Source organism: Cebus imitator, unplaced genomic scaffold (assembly GCF_001604975.1).
Source record: "Cebus imitator isolate Cc_AM_T3 unplaced genomic scaffold, Cebus_imitator-1.0 Scaffold444, whole genome shotgun sequence".
In the NCBI taxonomy this organism is placed as follows: domain Eukaryota; kingdom Metazoa; phylum Chordata; class Mammalia; order Primates; family Cebidae; genus Cebus; species Cebus imitator.
In genome coordinates, this window is record NW_016107759.1 from 3,015,679 (window position 1) to 3,040,281 (window position 24,603).

At 55.7% G+C, this 24,603-nt stretch overlaps 3 protein-coding genes and 1 non-coding gene across 9 annotated transcripts in view; 3 read left to right on the forward strand and 1 right to left on the reverse strand.

The window, feature by feature from the left end:
• KREMEN2 (kringle containing transmembrane protein 2) overlaps positions 1-5,550 on the forward strand; it is a 7,070-nt gene extending 1,520 nt beyond the window's left edge. The window contains exons 3-9 of one of the 2 annotated variants that reach the window (XM_017511119.2): positions 3,286-3,377; positions 3,473-3,597; positions 3,790-3,943; positions 4,081-4,413; positions 4,491-4,616; positions 4,703-4,781; positions 4,966-5,550. In XM_017511119.2, coding sequence (XP_017366608.1) covers positions 3,286-3,377; positions 3,473-3,597; positions 3,790-3,943; positions 4,081-4,413; positions 4,491-4,616; positions 4,703-4,781; positions 4,966-5,176 — 1,120 coding nt within the window. In that variant the 3' untranslated portion in view covers positions 5,177-5,550. The remainder of the gene's footprint in view (positions 1-3,285; positions 3,378-3,472; positions 3,598-3,789; positions 3,944-4,080; positions 4,414-4,490; positions 4,617-4,702; positions 4,782-4,965) is intronic. The other variant, XM_017511120.2, reaches the window with a different exon arrangement.
• A 923-nt stretch (positions 5,551-6,473) lies between these two features.
• Positions 6,474-10,636, forward strand: PAQR4 (progestin and adipoQ receptor family member 4). The gene is made up of 3 exons (XM_017511117.2): positions 6,474-6,991; positions 8,289-8,510; positions 8,648-10,636. Exons 1-3 carry the CDS (start codon positions 6,826-6,828, stop codon positions 9,079-9,081), a joined length of 822 nt encoding a protein of 273 aa, XP_017366606.1. The 5' UTR covers positions 6,474-6,825; the 3' UTR covers positions 9,082-10,636.
• Positions 9,922-23,854, reverse strand: PKMYT1 (protein kinase, membrane associated tyrosine/threonine 1). Of its 5 annotated transcripts, XM_017511114.2 has the most exons (10): positions 23,687-23,854; positions 20,024-20,157; positions 17,678-17,942; positions 13,783-14,150; positions 12,475-12,968; positions 11,698-11,804; positions 11,392-11,564; positions 11,153-11,310; positions 10,288-10,365; positions 9,922-10,195 (listed from the first exon to the last, which is right to left on the reverse strand). In XM_017511114.2, the coding sequence occupies exons 3-10, from the start codon at positions 17,685-17,687 to the stop codon at positions 10,084-10,086; spliced, it is 1,500 nt and encodes a 499-aa protein (XP_017366603.1). In that variant the 5' UTR covers positions 17,688-17,942; positions 20,024-20,157; positions 23,687-23,854; the 3' UTR covers positions 9,922-10,083. The 5 variants fall into 5 exon arrangements, with proteins under 5 accessions (XP_017366603.1, XP_017366604.1, XP_037588234.1 ...); XM_017511115.2 differs by lacking the exon at positions 23,687-23,854 and having other exon boundaries at positions 17,678-17,921; positions 20,024-20,298; XM_037732306.1 differs by lacking the exon at positions 23,687-23,854 and having other exon boundaries at positions 20,024-20,298.
• LOC119468521 lies at positions 23,679-23,842 on the forward strand. Its single transcript, XR_005197218.1, has one exon. It is a non-coding gene; the product is annotated as a U1 spliceosomal RNA (small nuclear RNA).
• Positions 23,855-24,603: the final 749 nt, after the last annotated feature.

The window sequence follows — 24,603 nt, forward strand, 5'->3', positions numbered from 1 at the left end:
AAAGAAAGAAAGAAAGAAAGAAAGAAAGAAAGAAAGAAAGAAAGAAAGAAAGAAAGAAAGAGAGAGAGAGAGAAAGAAAGAATAACGCTCACTCTGTGCCTCTTAGGTGGCCTGTTATTCTTTGCAAAATTGAATAAGCTAATGATTAAGAAAGTGTTTTGTTAATCAAAAACCACGTAAGACAGTATCTGCTAGCTAATTCAGTATCTTTCATAAATGATTCTTTCAATGTGTACAATAAATTTTACAACATGGTCAAATTAAGCCTAGCAAAACACTGATTTTACCTTATGAAAATGAATAAATTAAAAAAAAACAAAAAACAGAAAAGCCCACACATTCCATTTTATCTGACAGTCAATGTAAAATAATTCATAATACACACTAAAAAAAGAAAAACCTAAAACAATCAAGCTTAATGACATCCCCCAAATTTCATTTTAAAAGTAGTTTTTACTTCTATCTAATTTAATATCTAATTACTTTAGAGTAACCAGACTACTCAAAAAGAAGTCTCACAAAGAGAAAATTTTAAACGGAAAAGAACCCTGCATTTTGAAATAAGCAAAAAGTTTGTAAAAACATGCATACGATATTTTTTAATCGTTCTAAAAATACATCTATTCAAGACAGCAATGCTGAGTTAAAAATAAATTTTAAAATGCATCTAATTAAGAGTACCTGATTCAAATCACAATGCATTTTATAATACCTTAAATAATTACATCCTCTTCAAAAGATCAAAAGTATTAAACAAATAAAATTCACAGAATACAACCTTTGCAATTACCAGTAGAGAACAGAGAACCTTATTGTACTTCAGCCTGAAAATCTACAAATATCAAAGGAAATAAAAGTCAAAGCTGTGGTTAAGTGCTCTAATATAAAATCAAGAGTAAGTTTTAGGTAGTGATACAAAGCAAAACATAGGTGGAAGGAGAGAGCTTGATTTAGAAAACTCAGCTGTGCTTATATGTCAAAATGCACAATTCAATTCTACAACCTAGACATAGACCAAAAATATAGCTAGTTTACAAAATACATAAAATGCATGAAAATCACATAATCAGACAGTCACATAGTACCAGACAGACTGTATTCACTCTGCAATATAAAACACGACAAAAAAAAAAAAAAAAAAAAAAAAAAAAAATCCACTCACTGGAAGTCAAGTGCTTCACTGCTAAGGGTGCTGTGGTACATCTGGGAATCAGTACAGGCAAAGAGAGAAAAAGAAAAAATGATCTTTATGTACACACAATGGCCTTTACTGGAGAGATCTTAAGCTTATTCCATCTTTCCCCATATTCAGTAAGAAAACATAAAGAAAAAAATCCTTTAGTTCTTTCTTCCCATGTCTTGGGCCTAAATTATATCGAGAATCCTGGCCAAACATGGAATTAGGACACAATAATAGAGAGACTGAATACTTTAAAAATTCCCATATTATGTTAATGTAGTACAAATTATATTAGTGTAAATTTTATTGTAATAAATGTAACGACATTCAGTTGCATGACTCCCTCAAGAAGCTGAAATTTTAAAAAGGAAATGCTAAGAAATATACCTCTACTGACCAAAGTTTACATAACTCATATTCATTAAGTTTATTATATTTGAGGCAGAGTTAACTTTATGTGAATAAAAATTATATTTAAGTTGACCTATCTTCAACACTAAATATAATTTAAGATCATAACAAAGTTTAAAAATTCTAATTCATTATGCTAATAGGAAGTTTTTGCCATTTGTATTTTAAAGCAAGTACTTTTTGATTAGCATGATTAACATTACTTTGGTCAACAGTCTGAGTAAGCAGAACTTTGTATTTCCCATTTACGATGAAACAGCAAAATCACAAACAAGTCATACTCACAGACTTCCTAAAAGAATACCCTTATTTTTAAAAAACACAACTTGAAACAATTAAAATCCTAATGTCCCAAACTGAGGAAATTCAATTACAATCACACACCATAAATGAAAATACAAATAATTTACCTACATATGTAACCTGAAATTACAATTTTTAAGAGCAGTAGCTACAATTTAAGTATTTACAATGTGGCAGGTACTATGCTAAATGAATTACTTATATTACCTCACTTACTATTCAAGATAAACTTATGTGGTAGGTTCCATTATCATCCTCATTTTACAGATAAAATAGATTGAGAAAATCTAAATAACCTACTCAAAAGGCAACCAGCTACTAAATGGAAGATCCAGGATTATAAGATAAGCAGTCTGGATCCAGAGCCACACTGCCTCCCTAAAATCTAAAATGAAACAATGTATACACTTAAAAGTATAGATAAATGTAATACTCAATATTGTAATGTAATTTAAAATAGATCTAAGTATATATAAAAATCATAAAACAGTATCCTCCAAGGTAATCTTTTTAAGAAATGAAAATTCATATTTTAATAGACATTAAGATAAAAGGTTTGCTAACTTTACGTACACATACACATACACACACAGAGAAATCAAAATTAGATTCACTATTCATATTTGAAGTGACTACTGATAATAATTATGTATATAATTACTTAAAATGTAATATGTAAACAGTCTTCTTTTTCACACTATGTAGAGATCAAGAATATTCTTTTGATGGCAGATAGAGCTACAATATCCATCTCTCACTATTCTCAACATCGGCCAGGCACAGTGGCTCAGCGCTTTGGGAGAATGAGGCAGGCAGATCACTTGAGGTCAGGAGTTCAAGACCCACCTGGCCAACATGGTAAAACCCTGACTCTACTAAAAGTACAAAAATTAGCCAGGCATGGTGGCATGCACCTGCAATCCCAGTTGCATGGGAGGCTGAGGCAGGAAAATCACCTGAACCTGGGAGCCAGAGGTTGCAGTGGGCTGAGATCCTGCTACTGCACTCCAGCCTGGGCAACAGAGCGAGACTCCAAAAAAAAAAAAAAAAAAAAAAGCCCACACACAAGTGGGGTTGGAGGGACGGAAGTGGCTGAGAGTCATGCCGGGTGGGGGTGAAGACTACAGATGTCATCAAAGCTCAAGTCTAGTAACAGCTGAAGCCTAAAAACAGCTCTCATGGCCCTTTTAATGACTTCCCACTGTCCACTCAGAAGTCCCCGTCCAGTACCTTCATCAGGCAGAGCTCTGTGTAGACCAAACTGGAATTTGTGGGTGGACGGGGGAAGCACACTGCTCACAGGCACAGAGCCTTGACGGCCATTTTGAGCAGAGACTGGCTTTGCTGTTCTTGGGGTGGCAGGACCCCGACCACCTCCCTCCCACCCCCAGAAACCCAGACGGCGATGTGCAGCCGTGGTGCTACGTGGCGGAGACAGAGGAGGGAATCTACTGGCGCTACTGCGACATCCCCACATGTCACAGTGAGTGGCACGGCTGCACAGAGGTGGGAACGCTGCCGTGTCTGGGAGGAGGGTCAATTTTGGAGGCATGGAAGTCTGACTCTCTGTCCCCTCAGTGCCCGGCTACCTGGGCTGCTTCGTGGACTCTGGGGCGCCCCCAGCCCTCAGCGGCCCCAGCGGCACCTCCACGAAGCTCACGGTCCAGGTGTGCCTTCGCTTCTGCCGCATGAAGGGTTACCAGGTACTGCTCACTGGCCCAGACCGGTGACCCCTGACCTGGACCTAAGGATCCCACTCATCTCCCAGCAGTCGATTGCCAAACCCAGACACCTATTTCTGAACCTCCAGTCCGATTCCAACCCCGATCCCTGGCCCCCACCGCTTCACCCCTACCCCGTCCCCTGCCCTGGGGTCACCCAGTCTGTGCTCCCAGCTGGCGGGCGTGGAGGCCGGTTACGCCTGCTTCTGTGGCTCTGAAAGCGACCTGGCCCGGGGACGCCTGGCCCCCGCCACCGACTGTGACCAGATCTGCTTCGGCCACCCCGGACAGCTGTGCGGCGGCGATGGGCGGCTGGGCGTCTATGAAGGTGAGGAGTGAGCGGGGACCAGGGACCTGGGCGGGCCTCGGGGTGGGGCCTGGCGGGGCCTGGGAGCCGCGGTGTCTCGTGGGTGTCTCCCTGAGGCCTCAGGACCTCAGGGTCCTGACTGCCGGCCCCGCCCGCAGTATCTGTGGGCTCCTGCCAGGGGAACTGGACGGCGCCTCAGGGCGTCATCTACTCCCCGGACTTCCCGGACGAGTACGGGCCGGACCGGAACTGCAGCTGGGCCCTGGGCCCGCCGGGCGCCGCGCTGGAGCTCACCTTCCGTCTCTTCGAGCTGGCCGACTCGCGCGACCGGCTGGAGCTGCGCGACGCGGCTTCTGGCAGCCTGCTCCGAGCCTTCGACGGCGCCCGCCCGCCGCCGCCCGGGCCACTACGCCTGGGCACCGCCGCGCTGCTGCTCACCTTCCGCAGCGATGCGCGCGGCCACGCGCAGGGCTTCGCGCTCACCTACCGCGGTGAGCCACGGACCGGCGCGCCCTGCCCACTGTTCCCACCCCCATCTCCCCACCCAGCCTCACGCCCCTCTCCGCAGGGCTGCCGGACGCCGCCGAAGACCCCGGGCCCCCCGAGGGCTCGGCCCAGACCCCCGCAGCGCCCCTCGACGGGGCCAACGTGAGCTGCAGCCCCAGACCTGGGGCTCCGCAGGCCGCGATGGGGGGTGAGGCGGGCGCGCGGGACCGGGACGGGAGGGAGTTAGGGAGCCGCCCCCTCCCGCCCATCCTCACCGCTGCTGTGTGTCCGCAGCCCGGGTCTTCTCGACGGTGATGGCTGTCTCGGTGTTGCTGCTGCTGCTCCTAGGGCTGCTGCGTCCGCTGCGCCGACGGTGCGGGGCGCTGGGGCAGGGCCTGAGGGTGGACCCGTGGTGGGGAGCTGGGGCCCCAGAGGGGAAAAGAGCCAGGAAGGAACTCCTGGGTTCTTAAGGGAGCGAGACTTTGGGTCCATACACAGAATAGCGCGTAGGATCGCAGGGATTGGACTGGCTCGGCTGATGTCTGCTCCCTCTCTAGGAGCTGTCTGCCGGCTCCGGGAAAAGGGCCCCCGGCTCTGGGGCCTTCCCGGGGCCCCAGAAGAAGCTGGGCCGTGTGGTACCGACGGCCCCGAGGGGTGGCCCTGCCCTGCCCCCCCGGAGACCTCCAGGCTGAGGGTCCTGCCGCAGGCTACCGGCCTCTGAGTGCCTCCAGCCAGAGCTCGCTGCGCTCCCTCATCTCTGCTCTCTGACTCCAGGCCCCCAGGGTCTGCTGGACCCGCCATCAGCAAGATAGACACCTGAGATGCTGTGCGAGCCCTACCTCGGCCTTGTGACTGTTTAGGGGCAGTTCGACCTCTGGTCGCCTTGGGGAGACCAGAATTCGGACAGGAAACATCCTGCTATTACCCGAGACTTGGCCTGACCTTCCTCTTGCTCCAGGCCAAAGGGCAAGAGGAATCCAGGCCCTCTCCATGGACCTTTATGTGAGGGTGGTCTCTGGTTTTAGAGATCTTTGAACCCCTCTTGGGGTGGTCCTGCACTGCCGTCCTCAGTGAGAGGTCACAGGTCAACAAAATGGTCAAAAAGACCCCCACAAACTTTGAATAAAGGGTCTATTTTGGTATGGATCTCCAAAGTTCTTCCGTAGTGGGAAGAGGAGCATGTTAATGAGCATACAGGCGCCGAGGGCTGTGTCCATGCAAATGAAGGGCATTGCACGCAGACTTCGGCGGAGCTGCCTGGAATGCAGAGAAGGACCCAGAACGCAGACATATGGGTGGGTGGGATCCTGTAGAAGGCAGGGATTGAAAGGGAGGAGGATCGTGGGCAACATTATGGTGAAGAAGGTACCTGCTCAGGGTGGACGGGACAGAGGCCGACTTTGGTCCCCTGGCCACCAACCTTATATCTTCACTGTTTTCTGTCTGTCCTGGTCAGGGCACGGCAAGAGTGCGCCTTGTGGGTGATAACAGGGAGCGAGTTGTGCTAAGCCCACGCTCCAAGAAGCCTGGCGCGAAGGGCAGTGCCTTGCCTGGCGGCTGCGGGCGCGTCACACACGCCTTCAGAGATCTGGGTACCCCGGAGTGCCCACCTGCACTCGGGAGGAGTCTAGCCGGCGGAAAGATCACTCTGGAGTGGGGGCTCACGGGATCTAGGGCGGACCCGTCCGGCAGCACCTTGGACAGAGCCCGGTCTGCAGGGTGGTGCGGGACCGTGCCCTCGAGACGGGGGTGCCCAAAGGTGCGGAGACCTGGGAGTCACGCGGAAAGCCCAGATGCACAGTGCTGAGGGACACGAGGTGCCCGGGTCACTCTAGCGGAGTCCGCAGGACCCAGAAGGTCGGGTCGCAAGCCCCTAGCTACCCTATGCAAATAAGGCTGGGATCGCGCACACGGTGCTAGCAGGCGAGGCCTGGGCGGCTTCGGGGCGGAGCCTCCCCGCCGGCCGCGCCCATTGGCTCTCGCTGAGCGGACGTCAGGAGCCCAGCGCGCGAAACACCGGCCAGCCGGCGGGGACTAGGAGCTGGGGCGGAGCCTGGCGTCCCCTCCCGTGTCCGGCCGCACCCGTCCTCCCGGCTGCGGAGAGACGACCGGCTGCCGCCACTGCCGCTGCCCCTGCCGCGAGCTGTCCCTGCAGCGCGCTTGTCTTGGCGGAGCCGACCGCAGTGCGCCCAGGCCTCAGGCGCGTCCCCAGCCTCCGCCCTGGCGCGGGGGCGTTGGACTCGCGCGTGCGCAGCGCAGGAGGGGCGCGGGATGGGACCCCCAAACCAGCGCGTGCGCCAATCGAGCCCAGGGCGGCAAGTGGGCGCCGGGCCGTGATGGGCCTCCCCGTGCTGCGACCCCACTGAGGAAGAGGCTCGAGGACAGGAGGAGCGCGAGCCGCCAGCGCGGTGCGGACTATGGCATTCCTCGCCGGCCCGCGCCTGCTGGACTGGGCCAGCTCGCCGCCTCACCTGCAGTTCAATAAGTTCGTGCTGACCGGATACCGGCCCGCCAGCAGCGGCTCGGGCTGCCTGCGCAGCCTCTTCTACCTGCACAACGAACTGGGCAACATCTACACACACGGTGAGCCGCGCCCCTAACGCACTTCCCACACCTCGGGCCGCCCTACCCGTGCTGGGCCGGGTGCTGAGGCCGAGAAGCGTCCCAGCGCCCAAGACCTGGGCTGGCACGGCCAGAAGCCTTGGTGACAAAGCTGCCATTGTCCCGGGCGGGCCGCGCTGCCAGCTTCCGCTTTCCCGGCGGGTGGGGGCCGGGTCAGGAGAGGGAAGCAGAGTGGGGGGCTGAGCCTGCTTAATCCCTCTGAGTCCTAGGGATAGGGAGCTTGGTGTCTGGCCTCTGTAATCCCAGCGCCCCGGGCACCCTCTCCCGCCAGCACCCAGGCGGGAGATGGTGTTGATTGCCATGCGGAGGGCCCGGGAGGAGCCGCCGCGCCCCTCCCAACTCAGCCGCCCTGACGCCCCCGACCCAGGCAGCTCGGTCTTGGGGCTCCACCTGGTGGCGGCTCCTTCCTCCCCCAACAGGCACCCGGCCCCTCCTCCGCACCCCGCGGAGCTCTGCTGACACAGCCGAGCCCGTCCTTGAGCTGCCCCAGCTGGGCGAGGGGCCCTGAGCGGCCGGGCCCAGCCTGGGTAGCTTCTCCGAGTTTCTACCAGGCCAGATCCCACGAGAGTAGGCAGTCTGCGGAGCCCCGTTTGGCCCCTGGGAGGCCAATGCTAGAGGCTGGTGGGAAGGGGTGGGGACCTCCCAGAAAGGCTTAGGCAGGGAGGAATGAAACTCCCCGGGAGGGGCCTGGGGAGATGACACAAGCCCCTCGGGGTCCCCTTCCCTTCATTCTGGACTTGCTTTCCCCTGCCAGGCCTCACCCCTTTATGGAAGACAAAAAGGCCCAATGCCTCTATTTGCGTGGACACTTATGGAGAGGGGAGGACTTGGGTTGGAAAGAGCAAGCCCAGTGGCCCATGGGCTGGCATCACTGCCCCTGTGTCCTGTTTACAACTCAGTCTGAAGTCTTGCCACCTTAGGCTTCTGCTGACCTAGGTCAGGGGCCTGTGGCCTCCTGCTTGCTGGGGGAAAGCAGTGTGAGAGTGGGATTGCCCAGGCCTGTCCTCTGCCATTGCTTACCCACTGGGCTCACCTGCAAAGTGGGGATCATGGTCTCCACTTCCCAGACCATCCTGAGCCATAAGTAACCAGTGCCAAAAGCCTTTTGCCCAGGGCCTGCCTCTGGCCAAAGCCAGGCTGCCAGCTGGATGACACCATTACCTGGACCTGCCTTGCTCTGTCCTGTGTTATGTCTGGACTGGGGTCCCCTTGAGGACGTGACTGAGGCTGTCTGGTGGATGACTGTCTCCCTCCCTAGGGCTGGCTCTGCTGGGTTTCCTGGTGCTGGTGCCGATGACCATGCCCTGGGGTCAGCTGGGCAAGGATGGCTGGCTGGGGGGCACACACTGCGTGGCCTGCCTGGCACCTCCTGCAGGCTCTGTGCTCTATCACCTCTTTATGTGCCATCAAGGGGGCAGCGCTGTGTATGCCCGGCTCCTCGCTCTGGACATGTGTGGGGTCTGCCTTGTCAACACACTTGGTGAGTCAGGGCCCCAAGGGATGGGATCTGGGGCCACTGGTGCGGGGAGGCATGGGAGACTCATACTAGCCCTGGGTAGCGAAGGGTAGGTGGACCCTCAGACTGACGTGCCCTCTTCTGCTCTCTCCGCTGTGCAGGGGCCCTGCCCATCATCCACTGCACCCTGGCCTGCAGGCCCTGGCTGCGCCCAGCTGCCCTGGTGGGCTACACCTTGCTGTCGGGTGTGGCTGGTTGGCGTGCCCTCACCGCCCCCTCCACCAGTGCTCGGCTCCGGGCATTTGGGTGGCAGGCTGCTGCCCGCCTGTTGGTGTTTGGGGCCCGGGGAGTGGGGCTGGGCTCAGGGGCACCAGGCTCCCTGCCCTGCTACCTACGCATGGATGCACTGGCGCTGCTTGGGGGGCTGGTGAACGTGGCCCGCCTGCCCGAGCGTTGGGGACCCGGCCGCTTTGACTACTGGGGCAACTCTCACCAGATCATGCACCTGCTGAGCGTGGGCTCCATCCTACAGCTGCACGCCGGCGTCGTGCCCGACCTGCTCTGGGCTGCCCACCACGCCTGTCCCCAGGACTGAGCTGCCAAGACAGCCTGCCCAAAGCAGCCTCCTAGAGTTAGCAGCACCAGGTGTTCCTCCCTCCTGGTCTGCAAGGGGCTGGCTTCCTGGATGCTTCCAGCTCAGGAGACGTCTAGCCAGGAGCCCTCCTCACCCATTCTTCCCTGTGGACTGACCTCTTCAGCCATGCAGTGGCGCTCCGACTTACTTCCCTGCCTTCTCCCTCCAAGCTCCTGTTTTACTGCATCAACTGGAAGGAAACCTTTCCCTCTTGGGACCTGTTTACCCTCTGTGACCTGTGGGTTTGGACCAGAGGGACTCTGGGGTCATGTCTTGCTCTGAGAGTTAAAGTCCTGCCAGCTTTCCAGGCTGCCAACTCAGAGCCCTCACTCCGTCCTGCTACTCCCACCAGGCCTCTGGCCAGCCCCTTGGACCCAGGCTTCTTCACCTCCATCTTTCTGCCCTGCATACAAGCTCTCCCAGCAGCCACAAGCTTGCCCGCCCTGGCTTCCTCTGCCGAGACATGGAGGAAGGCATTCTGGGCAAAAGGACCAAGGGGGCATGGACCCTTCTTGTACCAGCTGGCCACAGGCACAAGGGCTGCAGCTGCTTCTTCCAGGCAACTGGGACATGGAATTCAGTGGCTTCGGATCCTGGGACCCCTGGGCCGTGCCTGCCCTCCACTTTGAGTACCATGCTCCAACAGCTCCAGCTGCCCACAGGGATGTGCCTGCTCAGGGAACCTCTTGGCCACACGCTCCAGCTGCTGGCCCAAGGCCAGGAAAACAGTTCTGCAACAGGGTTCAGCCTCAGGGGCCTAAGATGCTGGATGACATCAATAAAGGGACAGGAAGGGCCATGTTGCCACACGAGCAAGCTTGGGTGCTCCCAAGGTTCAAATACCTTTTATTAGACATGGCCAGGCAGAAAAGACCACGGGAGTTCCCAAGGGGCCCCAGCTTTCAAGAGTGATGGGAGGGACACTGGGTAAAACATTACAAGTGCAGTGGCGGAGCCTGGGGCTCAGGTTGGGTCTAGGGTGTCCTCAAACAGGCTGAGGAGGTTCCGAGGCTCAAAGGAGGGGAAGGAGCCTCGAGGAGGCTCTGAGTCGATGTCACTTAGGTCCAGGGCATCCCTGGGAGGAGGGGAGAGGAGTGACACTCAGGATCCTCTCACTGGGCTCACCTGCAAAGTGCCCTGCCCACCCCAGCCCCTGGGCCTGCTTACCTGGGCGTGCACCTGCTCCGGGGGGTGGAGGTGCTCCCCGAAGCCCGGGCCAGGACAGCCTCAGGGGACAGTGAGGGCCTGCAGGAGGGCGGGTGAGACAAGCAAGGTGTTCAGGGGTGGGGAGTGCAGGACGAGACCAGCTCTGTCCCTAGGCAGGCTTTAGGCTCCCACCTGACCAACAGGCAGGGAGCCATGGTCAGATACAATAAAAGCTTGGTGCACTCTGAAAGCAGCACTTGGAGAGCCTTCAAAGACCTTCCATCTGGCTACATTCAAAGGCCCCTCTGTCCTTTTCAGAAGATACAGACTTGATGGAGGCGGATTGGAAGTAAACGTTTAGTAAATGTAAGCCTTTCTGGAACTTGTCTACTATAAAGTGCCCCCGAGGGATGAGGTGATGTTTTTATAAGGAAGGGCCTAATGGCAGAGTCCTCAAGAGCTGTCTGCCCTGAGCATGTGGTTTTCCTTTGCAGCAGTTTCCTAATTACAGCCTCTCAGTTGGCCAGCAGCCCCCAGGGACCAAGGACTTCCTCCCGGAGCAGGGCTCTCCAGACTCCAGAGGCTTTTTCTTCCCAGAGAAGGGACAATTTCTTGTCCCTGGGCACTGGCAGTCTCCACTGGGGTCAGGGCTGTGCAGCTGATCAATCCCTGGTGTGGTGGTGCCTTAAGTGTGAAGCCATGCCCTGAGCAGCCAGTACATACCAAGCTGCATTCAGTCTGGCCAGGCCGCACCCTACCAGCCTTGGTTCTCTTCCCCACGGTGTGATGGGGGCCAGGTTTGTGGGAATGGTCCCCATTTACCATGAATTTCCATGGAGACCCAGTAATGTGCCCCCAGCCCCCCATACCCTGCACTCGCACCCACCCTAGGCTGTCGTCGTCCCAGTTGCTGGAGAGGCTGCTGTCCAGAAGCAGGCTACAGGGTGGTGAGCCAGGTGGGGTGGCCGGTGGGCCCGGGGGCTGCAGCCAGCTAGTAGGGTGAGCCAGCCCATGCCAGAGCCAACACAGCAGGGCAAGCAGGGCCTGTGGGGAGAGGAGCTCAGAATGTGGGCAGGCCCCAGGGCTGGGGAGCTAGGCAGGCAGCCGCCACTATCAGGAGCTTACCTGCCACAGGGCCCATCCTCGGCTCAGGGCCTCCGCTGCCATATACCACAACGCACCCCAGGCCCTCGGCTGCCTCAACACAGGCAGTGCCAGCAGGGCCTCGGCCGTGGCCCGCAGCTTGGGGTCCGGCTCCAGCATCATGACAAGGACAGAACGCAGCTCGGAAGACAGACCTGCCCATGAAGAAAGGCCACATCAGGGGTCCCAGAATGGCAACTGCACCCTGAGCCCAGCAGTGTCTCCACGCCCAGCTGCTGTCTCCCCAGGAGCCCATGGCTATACTCCCTCCCACCCTCACCCACTCACCGGCAGTGAACTCGGGGGGCAGGTAGCCCTGGCGCAGCTGCTGCCAGCCCTCTCCACCGTGGGGCAGCTCCATGTTGCATGCTACTTCCAAGATGCTGAGGCCCAGACTGGCAGGGACAGGATGGGGACAGAAGAGGGCAGAGTTGGCCTTGGAACACAGACTCAGTCCCGGGCTGCCTCTTGGAGGTGGGTGGGAGAGGGCTGCTGTCTTCCTTGATCAGTGAGGGAGGAGCAGAAGCAGAGGGAAGGGAGGCCCCAGCAGGGCTGATTATGAACCCCGGGCAGGATGGGGACATCATGGAATATAGGCCCCGTTCCCAGGGAGCCCACGTGCCACAGTGGTAGGTCCTCCCAGTGCCCTGCTGGACAGGTGCCACAGTTACTGGTGACAGGTATTATTATCCTGATGATCAGGGCAGTGGTTACCAGTGTGGACCCTGGAACCCAGCACCTGGAGCCAGTTCCAGCTGTGCCACCTGCTAGCAATGGGCTCCAGCAAGGCCCTTCACCTGGCTGTGAGTGAAGTGACAATTGTTTCTCCTGTGGAGATGTGAGGAGGAGGCAAGTTACACAAAGGGGCTCTGGAGGGTTCGAGGCTCACAGGCAGCCTGACCAGACAGAGCCTTTCCACTGCAGGGCAGGGACGATGTCTCAGCCTCGTAGCTCTGAGGCTGGGTGTCCTGGGCTAGGATGGAGCTTCCATTCTGGGGAATAGAGCTTCTGTCCCAGGAAGGGCTTCCCATAGCCTGCCAAACACCTGGCATCCCCTGTCCTCACCTGAACACGTCCGCTGCTGTCCCATAGGAGCCCTGCAGCAGCTCGGGGGCCATGTAGCGGGGATCTCCCTCCTGAACCTCGCCAGCTCCTGCTGTACCCAGCTCCACCAGCAGTCCGAAGTCACCCAGTTTGCAGCGGCCCCGAGGCCCCAGGAAAATGTTAGCAGGCTTCACATCAAGGTGTACCAGGCCCTGGCCATGCAGGTGGGCCAGGGCAAGCAGCGTGTCCCGCAGGTAGCCCCAGACCTGGGCCTCAGGCAGGCTGGCACCCCAGGCCTCACAGTGCTGCTGCAGGCTGGGCCCACAGAGCTCCGTCTGCAGGTACAGGATGCCTCCCTCCTCCCAGGCCTGCTCCAGTCGCACGCAGCGTGGGTGCTGCCCCACCTTCTCGTGGCCGCCCACCTCGGCCAGCTTGCGGGCCCGGTCCTTGGGACCCCGGAATGGCGACATGGAACGCTTTACTGCATAGAGCTGGCCGTCCTCCTTGGAGCGCACCTGGAAAGGAGGTGGTACCCACAGGCAGGGTGGGGGAGAGCCACAAGTGGCGCAACCATGTTGGGGGACAACCTGGCAGACTCCATTAAGGGCTCACACACAGGACAGTGGTGTAGCCAGCAAGTCTCAGACCCCTACCCAGGGCAACAGCAAAACTGGAAAAACCTCCGTCCCTGGGGTTGGGTCCGTGGAGACCCGGCGATAGAGGAGCCGGGCCGACCTGAGCCGACCCCAGGGGACCTCTTGGATGTGTTGTGAGGTGGAAAAAGCAGCTGCAGAGCAACACAGGCAGCACAGGCTGTTGTATGAAAAGTGGGTTCCCCTGTGGGAAAGCTGACCTGGAGGCAATGTTGTTTGTACTTTTTAACAAAATTGTCTTCACACAGGACTCATACGAGAGAAAACTACTCTTTAAAAAAATACATAAATGACTGGAAACTGTGTTTAAGAAAAACAAGGTGGCAGGCACACGGTAGCTCACAGCCTGCCAGCCTGGGGAGGGCGGGGTATTGGCAGACTTGCCAAGGACCCTGCACAGCTGGTGCCAGGGCCAGAGGAAATGGCACAGGGGCTGCCAAAGGGTGTGCCAGACTCTGGACAAGGGGCCAGTGTGTACAGAGCAGCCCCTGGAGGGGCCTGCATTGGGGGTGATGGGAGTGGCCAAGTCAAATGTAGAGCCCGGGGCGGGGTGAGGGGAGGGAGGCTGTAGGGAACAGAAGGGGAACAGGCTGACCAGGACCCTGTCCCACCAGGGGAGTGGCAGGGACACAAAGGAGGTCCCCCAGATGGACCTGGAAGCCGCCCTCTCGCTCACCTTGAAGACCTCTCCGTAGGAGCCATGGCCCAGGCGGCTGAGCCTCTGGAAGTTCTGCTGGAAGAAGGACTCTGGCCGGCTTGGGTCATATCCAGGACTCTGCAGGGTCTCTGAGGCTTTGCCCTGGAATGACACCCGCCGGGGACGCAGCTGGTGCCAGCGTGGGGTCCGAGGAGGGAAGAGGCGGCTGATGGGGATGCTGCCCTTGGCAGGGGGCGGAGGTGGGAGGCTCCGGCTGAGCCCCCTGGGCCTCTTGAGGGAGAAGCCAGGTTCTGCATGGCGGAAGTAAGCTGGGACTGGGACAGGAGTGCCACTCAGGGGCAGCGGGGTGCCCTCCGTGGGCACGGGCATGGCCAGCGCAGGAGGCCCTGGGGGCAGAGACAGAGGCTGAGGACAGGGCAGTGTGTCAACTCTGACACCACATGACCCTGTGGCCCCAAAGAGGCCACAGAAGAGAGCTACATCTACACCACCCCTCTATTCTGCTTTAAACAGCCATGGGAGCAACAAGCACCTACCAGGAAAAGGCAGAGGACAGATTCATACTCACCTGCCCACCAGGCTGTTATATTTTAGAGATGATAGAAACATAAGAAACCCATGGGGCCCGTGTTCTTGAGGGTCTTGCAGTCAGGTAGACAGGTTAAGACCAAGATGGTTCTGGAGTCAGAGAGGCTCCACCTGCCCCCTGTCCTCATCACAGCCAGGTCGCTGACCCTGAACTACACAGCTTCTTCCGAGACCACAGGGGCCACTATCCCTTATCTCCAATTCCAAAGTAAAAAAAAAACAAAACAGAATCCCTCAAGTTTCTTTCTTTTCATAGCTGTTGTGCCAAAACATATTTAGTGGTGTCCAGTTCCAGAATGGCAGTGGGCAAAGCCCGTGGACCGCCCCCCCTCAGTGAAACAGGCACAACTGGTGACAATTATTCAAACCCAGGCACTGAAAGCCTCTGGGCATGGTGCCCAGGGCACATAGCAAACAAAGGTTTACACCAGAAAACCTGCCAAAGCTTCGGAATAACAGCAAGCCTGTTGGCAACTGAGCCATGACACTCCTGCTCTCCCACCCCCAGCACCCCACTCCCTTAGCCTAGCACTGGGGGTAGGCGTGGCCAACAAGGGCTCCCTCTCCCCCAGCTTCCAGTCAAGAGCCAAGAGAGCCAGGTCCTCAGCACTTCTCAACCCTCCTAACTCCACGTGGCAGAAGCTAAACTCCAGCTGAGTGTGACAGACAGGCCGGAGGCTCCCGTCTTCTACCTGCTCCCATGCAGTAGAGGCTGTACCTCAGGCCCAGCAGGCGGGGAACAAGGAGTCCCAGCTCATTTGTAGGAAGGAAGTTTCACACTGGAAAAGGGAAACAGCGAAGGCCAGAGGCTCTACCGGACCCAGCTACCTGCTCCTAAAGCAGCAGCAGCAGCACACAGGTGCACCGCTATACTGCCCCCAGTTCTCCAACATGACTCAGAGATTTAGCCTAGGGGTAGACACAGGTCATAAACAGAGCTCTCCCTACCCACCATCCCCCTGAAAATTGGCTTGATTTGAAACAGTGTTGGGGAGTTCAAGTTCTGTCAAAATCAGTGGAGGTTTTAGTCATGAGCCGTTAAGAGACTGGTAACCAACTAAACCATTAGGGCAACCAACTAAACCACAGGTCAGCGACACGCCCAAGGCTGCACCCTCAGGAGACTGACATGAGAGGCTTCATGTGCTAGACTACTACAGAGAAGTGGGGAAAGAGGAAGAGCCTGCCTGCAGTCAGAGCAAACCTCAAACACTGACCTCAAAAGCTACTCCGTCAAAGGAGCTCAAAACTAATTGGATTTGGCCTGGCACAGTGGCTAATGCCTGCAACCCCATACTTTGGGAGGCTGAGGTGAGTGGATCACCTGAGGTCAGTAGTTCAAGACCAGCCTGGCCAACATGGTGAAATCCCACCTCTGCTAAAAATAAAAAAATAAGCTAGGCATGGTGGTGTGTGCCTATAATCCCAGCTACTCAGTAGGCTGAGGCAGGAGAATTGCTCCAACCTCGGAGGCAGAAGTTGCAGTGAGCTGAGATTGGGCCACTACACTCCAGCCTGGGCAACAGAGTGAGACTCTGTCTCAAAAGAAAAAAAAAAAATTAATTGGATCAGCCTGTGGAACAATTTATGGCCCAAGGTACTGTTTGTTTTTGAGGCAAGGTCTCACTCTGTCTCCCAGGCTGGAGTACATTGGTATGATCTCAGTTCACTGTAGCCTCTGCCTCCTGGGTTCAAGCAATTCTCTTTCCTCAGCCTCCCAAGTAGCTGGGACTACAAGCATGTGCCAACACACCTGGCTAATTTTTATATTTTTAGTAGAGATGGGGTTTCACCATACTGGCGAGGCTCATGCCCCAACGTATTATAAAAAAACAATAGAACAATAACCTGATCGCTGGTGGAGCCTAATAGCTGGGTGACATTGGGGGCAAAACTAGAGCGAGCCCTCCTAAAACCACACTTGCCCCAGGGTGGCTATGGACATGCCCAAGTTTGCACCCTCAGGGGAGTGACATGAGAGGCTTTACGTGCAGGGGAAACAGACTGCAATGCAGTAGTCCAGCCAGCCACCAACAAATAAACAGCAATCATAGGCCCTGGAGGAGGGTGGAGAACCAGCATGCAGTTAATACCAAAAATGTCCAGTTTTCACCAAAACTACAAGATACACAAAGACACAAGAAAGTATGACCCATACACATGAAAAAACAAAACAGGCAACAGAAACTGCTCAAATGTCAGATTTTTTTCCTTGAGACAGGTTCATACTGTATCACTCAGACTGTAGTGAAGTGGCACGACAGCTCACTGCAACCTACGCCTCCTAAGCTCAAGGGATCTTCCGACTTTTGCCTCCTGAGTAGCCGGGACTACGGGCTTGCACCATCATACCTAATATATAGAGACAGGGGTTCACCATGTTGCCCAGGCTGGTCTCAAACTCCTGGACTTGAGCCATCTGCCCACTTCAGCCTCCCAAAATGCCAGGATTACAGGTGTGAGCCACCACATCCAGCCTCCAAATGTCAGATTTAACAAAGACTCAAAAGCAGGCCGGGCTTGGTGGCTCACACTTGTAATCCCAGCACTTTGGGAGGCCAAGGCAGGTGGATCACAAGGTCAGGAGTTTGAGACCAGCCTGGCCAACAGGGTGAAACCCTGTCTTTACTAAAAATACAAAAATCAGCCAGGCATGGTGGTGGGCATCTGTAATCCCAGGTACTTGGCAGGCTGAGGCATGAGAATCACTTGAACCTGGGAGGTAGAAGTTGTAGTGAACTGAGACCGCTCCATTGCACTCCAGCCTGGACAACAGAGCAAGACTCTGTCTCAAAAAAAGAAAAAAATTTTGAGACCAGGATGGCCAACATGGTGAAACCCCATCTCTACTAAAAATACAAAACTTAGCCAGGTGTGGTGGTGCGCGCCTGTAATCCCAGCTACTCAGGAGGCTGAGGCAGGAGAATGGCTTGAACCTGGGAGGTAGAGGTTGCAGTGAGCCGAGATGGTGCCACTCCACTCCAGCCTGGGGGACAGAGCGAGATTTTGTCACAAAATAATAAATATATAATGAATAAGTAAAAATCTAAAAAAAAGCAGCCTCCAGTCCCTGAGGGAACGGAGTGGTGAGGGGAGGGAGGCTACCTGGGCCTGGCTGGTAGGCTGCCCTCCATCTGTGGAGACTCTTCCTTTGACTCTAATTACCTCAGAGTCCCATACCAGGGTTTCTCAAAGTGAGGAGCCAGAGTGTTGGGATCTTCGAGGTCACAGGTCACAGGCACAGCCTTCAGGCCCAACCCTGGCACATTCGGGGACTTGAGCCTGTGCATCTTAACCCAATTCTCCCACGGGCCCTACAACTTACGTTCTAGCATGACTGGCCTGGCCCAAGAGCCTCAGTGGTGGGATGGGGGAGGTAGGAGCAGGGGCTCCCACGTGAATCCAGGGTGTCCCTGAGCTAAGGCCAGGCAGGGGTGACCTCTGTAGCTTCCAGGGACCTGGGTGATAGGACCTTCTCGCCTCACCCTCTCACTGGGCCCGACACATCTGCTGGCCACCTCTCCAATAGACTGTGAGTTCCTCCCAGGCAGGGCGGCAGCTGAGTTCACCTACGTGGGTGTAGGGAAACCCTGGCGAACAGAGCATGGAACGGGCTATCACTGGAAGCAGCTGTCACCAGGGAAGAGGGGCTGTCACAGGGGAAGGGGCTGTCATAGGGAAAGAGGGGCTGTCACAGGGGAAGAGGGGCTGTCATAGGCGAAGAGGGGCTGTCACAGTGGAAGGGGCTATCACAGGAAAAGGGGCTGTGGCAGGGGAAGAGGAGCTGTCCTAGGGGAAGAGGGGGTTTTACAGGGGAAGAAGTGCTGTCCTAGGGGAAGAGGGGCTGTCACATGGGAAGAAGGGGTGTCACAGGGGAAGAGGGGGTGTCACAGGGGAAGAAGAGCTGTCCTAGGGGAAGAGGGGGTGTCACAGGGGAATAGGGGCTGTCACAGGGGAAGAGGGGCTGTCACAGGGGAAGAGGGGGTGTCCTAGGGGAAAGAGGGCCTGTTCTAGGGGAAGAGTGAGTGTCACAGGGGAAGAAGAGGTGTCAAAGGGGAAGAGGAGCTGTCCTAGGAGGAGAAGGACTGTCCTAGGGGAAGAGGGGATGTATCCTAGGGGAAGAGGGGGTGTCACAGGGGTAGAGGGGCCGTCACAGGGGAAGAGGGTCTGTCCTAGGGGAAGAGGGGGTGTCACAGGGAAAGAAGGGGTGTCACAGGGGAAGAGGGGCTGTCTCAGGCGAAGAGGGGCTGTCTCAGGCAAAGAGGGGCTGTCACAGGGGAAGAGGGGTTGTCCTAGAGGAAGTGGAGCTGTCACAGGGGAAGAGGGGGCGTCACAGGGGAAGTGGGGCTGTCACAGGGGAAGTAGGGTTGTCACAGGGGAAGAAGGGGTGTCACAGGGGAAGAGGGGGTGTCACAGGGAAGAGGGTCTGTCACAGGGGAAGAGCGTCTGTCCTAGGGGAAGACAGGTTGTCACAGTGGAAGAGGGGCTGTCCCAGGGGAAGAGGGGCTGTCCCAGGGGAAGAGGGGGTATCCCAGGGGAAGAGGGGCTGTCGCAGGGGAAGAGAGGGTGTCACAGGGAAGAGGGGCTGTCACAGGGGAAGAAGGTCTGTCCTAGGAGAAGAGGTTGTGTCACAGTGGAAGAGGGGCTGTCCTAGGGAAGAAGGTCTGTCCTAGGAGAAGAGGGGGTGTCACAGGGGAAGAGGGGGTGTCCTAGGGGAAAAGGGGCTGTCACAGGGGAAGAAGGGCTGTCACAGGGGAAGAGGGGCTGTCACAGGGGAAGAGGGGCTGTCCTAGGGAAGAAGGTCTGTCCTAGAGGAAGAGGGGGTGGCCTAGGGGAAGAGAGGCTGTCACAGGGGAAGAGGGACTGCCCTAGGGGAAGAGGGGCTGTCACAGGGGAAGAAGGGGCTGTCCTAGGGAAGAAAGTCTGTCCTAGGAGAAGAGGTGGTGTCACAGGGGAAGAGGCGGTGTCCTAGGGGAACAGGGGCTGTTCTAGGGGAAGAGGGGCTGTCACAGGAGAAGAGGGGCTGTCCTAGGGGAAGAAGGTCTGTCCTAGGAAAAGAGGGGGTGTCACAGGGGAAAAGGGGTGTCCTAGGGGAAGAGGAGGTGTCACAGGGGCAGAAGGGGTGTCACAGGAGAAGAGGGGGTGTCCTAGGGGAAGAGGGGCTGTTCTAGGAGAAGAGGGGGTGTCACAGGGGAAGAAGGGGTTTCACAGGGGAAGAGGAGCTGTCCTAGGAGGAACGGGACCATTCTAGGGTACGAGGGTGTGTTACAGGGGATGAGGGGGTGTCTCAGGGGAAGAGTGGGTGTAACTAAGAGGCGCTGTCCTAGGGGAAGAGGGGGTGTCACAGGGGACAAGGGGGTGTCTTAGGGAAGGAGGGGGTGTCCTAGGGGAAGAGGAGCTGTCACGGAGGGGAGGGGCTGTCCCGGGGAGGGCTGTGGCGCGGTGTTGATGGACAGCAGGCGGGATCTCCGGGAGGGACGCGTAGAGCGGGGCCGCCACTGGGAAGGGGCTTGGGGCAAGGGACCAGGAATCAGAGAGGACGGGAGGCAGGAGTTCGTGGAGGAGCGCCGCCGGGAAGGCCTGAGGGGCAGGGGTGACGCCGACTGGACGAGGCCGACGGTAGAGGGAGGGGAGCGGCGCCGAGATCCCTCAGGGCCGGCTCTGGGCTCACCTGGGGCGGATGGGCGGGGCGCGGGTCCGCGAGGGCCCAGATTCCGGGTCGGCGGAGGCCGCGGGAACTCTCGGGTGGCCCAGCGGGCCGGGGTTTGCCGTCGACAGTTCCAGACGGCCGGGCGGAGGACTCCCCTGAGGGCGAACGGCCCGTGAACGCGCGCGGAGCTGCTCGCGCCAAAAATTCCAAACCGGCCTCGAGGCCCCGCCCAGGAACGCCTTGTCTCCGCCCCCTCTCCAGCGCAGCCCGTCACGGGCGTCCAGGCTCCGGGGATCCGCCCCTCGTGGTGCGTGCGCGCCGCGGAGCCGTTCCCCCCTCCCCTTTCCGGCCGCTCACTGCGCAGGCGCAAAGGGTTCTCTGCGCCTGTCCGGGGAGTGGGCAGCGGCCTGGGGGTGAGGAGCTGGGCGGGGCCTCACCCGCCCTGGAGTGCCTCCCGCCGAGTCCCCGGGACGCCCATTGCCCTCCGGGCCCCACCGCCAACACGCACCACCCATGCTGGCGTGGTGTTTGCGTACATAAAAGGGACGGTGATCCCTGTGCTCATAGCAGGCGTAGCCCCAGAGGGCGGCCACTCTGGGCAGAACCAGGAAGTCCCTGAGGCCACCTGTGTCCCGGCGGGGTCGAGTGTCCTGGTCTCGCTGGTCCCTTCCTCACGCCGGCCATGTTCTGAACCAGGGTCTCGTGGGAGGCTAGACGCACGCCCCCCCAGCCCCTAGCGCGTGGCTTCGGGAGCCAGAAAAAGCCTCCTCTTCCAGGAAGCATTCCAGATAGGCAGGACTCTACTTGGCCTAACCTCGCCTGCCTGCAGCTTCCCTGCCAATAACTCTCAGCCACTTTTTTTTTTTTTGGAGACCGAGTCTCACAGTCACCAAGGCTGGAATGCAGTGGTGCAGCCCCCAGGTTCTAGCGGTCCTCCCACCTCAGCCTGCCAAGCGTGTGGGATTGCAGGCGCGCACCACCGCTCCGCTCATGTATTTTACTTATTTTGAGACAGGGTCTCATTCTGTCGTCCAGGCTGGCATACAGTGGCGCGATCTCGGCTCACTGTAGCGTCCGCCTCCTAGGCTCAAGCGATCCTCCCACCTCAGCCTCCTGAGTAGCTGCGACCTCAGGGGCGCGCCACCACGCCCAACTAATTATTGTATTTTTCTGTAGAGACAGTGTTTCACCATGCTGGCTAGTCTCGCACTTCTGACCTCAAGCGATCTGTAGGGCTGAGGGCCCCACAGGGTCGCGGGGTTTCCCTTATGCTGTGCTGAGGCGCAGGATCCGAGAAATAGACAGGACACAGAAGTACAAGAAAAACGCAGCTGGGCTCGGGGGGCCACGCCACCTATAAGCGGAGTCAGGCGAGGCCCCAATGTCCGGAAGCATGCGTATTTATTGTGTATAGGTTGGAGGCAGGGCAGTGAGCGAAGTCATCTTTAAGGACTGTGATAGGGTCGTGAGCAATAAAACATGGGGTACACCCCCATTAGATCACCTAGGCCAGGCGGTGGACAGTGCACAGCAAGGGGCCTGTTCCCATGAAGGCAAGGGCTGTGTGCAGTAAGGGGTCCACCTCCATTAGGTCACCGAGGCTTGAAGGTGGGCCGTGCGCAGTGAAGAGTGTGCAGTGTGCAATACCTCTATCTATGGGAAACTAATTCTAAGGAGATTTATAGGAGGGTGCTTTAAGTCACACAGCAGTGACAGAGCTGTCAGGGTTACCGCCACCTTCTGGCAGCTTCCAATGAGTTCTATGAGAAGATGCTTTTTGAGCAGCACAGTAGAAAGAGCTGATAAAGTTCACAGTCACCAAGGTGGATGGCCATTCTGAGGGCAGCCTTCCACAAGAACTGAAGCAAGGTCCTACAACTCCTTTATCAGGAGGAGTGGCCTCACCCCAAGCCTGCCATACAGCGGGTATCTTTATGATACTGAACGCTGCCCCCTGGGCCACGGATTCTTGTCCTGGCATAACTGTTTTCCCTTAATTCGTGCTCTGCACTGTGTCTGCTCTAGGCATTCCTCCCATTATGAGCTAAGATATAATTATAGGTATATATGTAAGGAAATATTCTTTAGGCACTCATACTATCAACTATTATATGATTATATAGAGAGGATTATATAAAGGGATTCTTCAAGCCTTAATTCTATAAACTAATATATGATTGTATAAAGGATTATATAGAAGGAAATAGCTGAGTAGCAACACTATAAAGTGAGATATTCCTCAAGCCCTAACTGTGCCAGGGTTCTGCTTAGCTCTCATTCCTCGGTGCCTATATGGGGGGTTACCCACATGATCCGACCGCGTCGGCCTCCCAGACGACTGGGATTACAGGCATGAGTCACCGCGACTGGCCTCGGGATCATAGCTCACTGCAGCCTCGACCTTTGAGCCCCAGCCACTTCCGAGGCAGCTCCTCCCTGAGTTTGAGACTTGGCTCTCAGCTTAAATCCCTTTAGCGCCCTCCTGGCTGAACGACCTTGGGAATGCAGTGAGCCTTTAAAAAACGGAGCTGAGGACACTAGGATGATCCCCTAAAGTCATTAGCAGGGGCCCTCTCGGGGCAGGCGGGGCTAGGGATTGTTCCTTCCTTCACTTAAGGACTCTTTATCCGTTTAACAGGGTGGGAGGAGTCATGCTTCTGGGCAACCCTCCCCCAAAGGCCGGCCATCTCACCCACACCTCTCCTCCCGCCTTATTTTTGCTATTGCACTGATCTCTTGTCTGATATTTTATATTTGTGAGTTTACTTGTTGACTACCTGCTCTTCCTAGCCCTGATCTTCAGAACCAGTCCCCCAAACCCTCCGTGCACCCCACAAGTCTCACAGGTCATGGACTGCAAATCTCCCCATGCATTCAGTGCCTGCACCCTCTGCAATGTTCCGTGCATAGAGCAGCAGTGTGGGGGCGGGGAGGCTGGGATCCCTCGTAGGGGCCGCAGCCCACCTGGCTGCCCCCTGCCTTGGCATTCGCATCTCTGGCAGCCGTGCCCCAGTGACTCTGGATCCTTCCTGATGACTCCAGACTGGCCGCCAGGAGGCCTGGGGCACACACTGGCCCCTCCCCAGCTGCCTAGGGCTACCTCTGCCAGCCCCATCCCCAGGACAGGACAAGTCCCCATCCAAGCACCCATTTTTGAAGGTCTGATTCACAATGATAATTTTTTAAAAAGCATGGAAACACATGCTTCAGATGTAGATTTCACTGTGTGTGAGGAAGGGCTGTAATATAAATATGTGTAAATGGAAGTAAGTACAGGAGCAGGTAAGGCGTGGGCTGTGGTGTGAGGGAAACTAGGGCTGTGATCCTGTGCCCCAGATTCTGCATGTGTAAAATGGGGATAAAAATAATAGTTATCGACCGGGCGCAGTGGCTCATGCCTGTAATCCCAGCACTTTGGGAGGCTAAGGTGGGCGGATCACAAGGTCAAGAGTGGCCAACATGGTGAAACCCCATCTCTACTAAAAATACTAAAATTAGCTGGACGTGGTGGAGTGCACCTGTATTCCCAGCTACTTGGGAGGCTGAGGCAGGAGAATTGCTTGAACCCAGGAGGCAGAGATTGCAGTGAGCCAAGGTCACGCCATTGCACTCCAGCCTTGGGCGACAAAGTGAGACTCCATCTCAAAAAAAAAAAAAAAATTTAAATAAATAAATAATATTTACCTGCCAGGGGAGATACCATGATCACGAAGGTGGTTTTCCCAGGGCAAGGCTTATCCATTGCACTCTGGATGTGCTGACCCCTGCGATTTCCCCAAATGTGGGAAACTCAACTGCATAATTTGTGGTCGTGGGGGACTGCGTTCGCGCTTTCCCCTGACTTTTTGTGATTAAAATTTTAAAAATAAATAAATAAATAATAATAGTTATCTAGCCTAGGCAACATAGCAAGGCCCTGTCTCAAGAAAGAAAAGAGAAAAGAAAGGAAAGGAAGGAAGAGAAGGGAACAGAAGGGAAGGGAAGGGAGACAGAGAGGGAAAGAAAGAAAATAAACAGAGAAAAAGATAAAGAAGAAATAAATAAATCAGTGGGATGGGGTGGCACACACCTTAAGTCCCAGCTGCTCAGGAGGCTGGAGCAGGAGGATCACTTGATCCCAAGAGTTAAAGGCTGCAGTGAGCCATGATCGAACCATTCTACTCCAGCCTGGGCAACAGAGTAAGACACTGTAAAAAATATAAAATAGGCCAGGCGCGGTGGCTCACCCCTGTAATCCCAACAATTTGGGAGGCCAAGGCGGCTGGATCACAAGGTCAGGAAATGAAGACCATCCTGGCCAACACTGTGAAACCCTATCTACTAAAATCCAAAAAACAAACAAAAAAATTAGCTGGGCATGCTGCCATGTGCCTGTAGTCCCAGCTACTCAGGAGGCTGAGGCAGGAGAATCACTTGAACCCGGGTGGCAGAGGATGCCGTGAGCTGAGATTGTGCCACTGCACTATAGCCTGAGCGACAGAGCAAGACTCTGTCTCAAAAAGAAAAAAAAAAAATCTATATATATATAGTAGTTCCTCCTTCCTCAGGGATTATGAGCACTAATGAGAAAATGCAGTTAGGGGCTTACTCATTGTTTAATT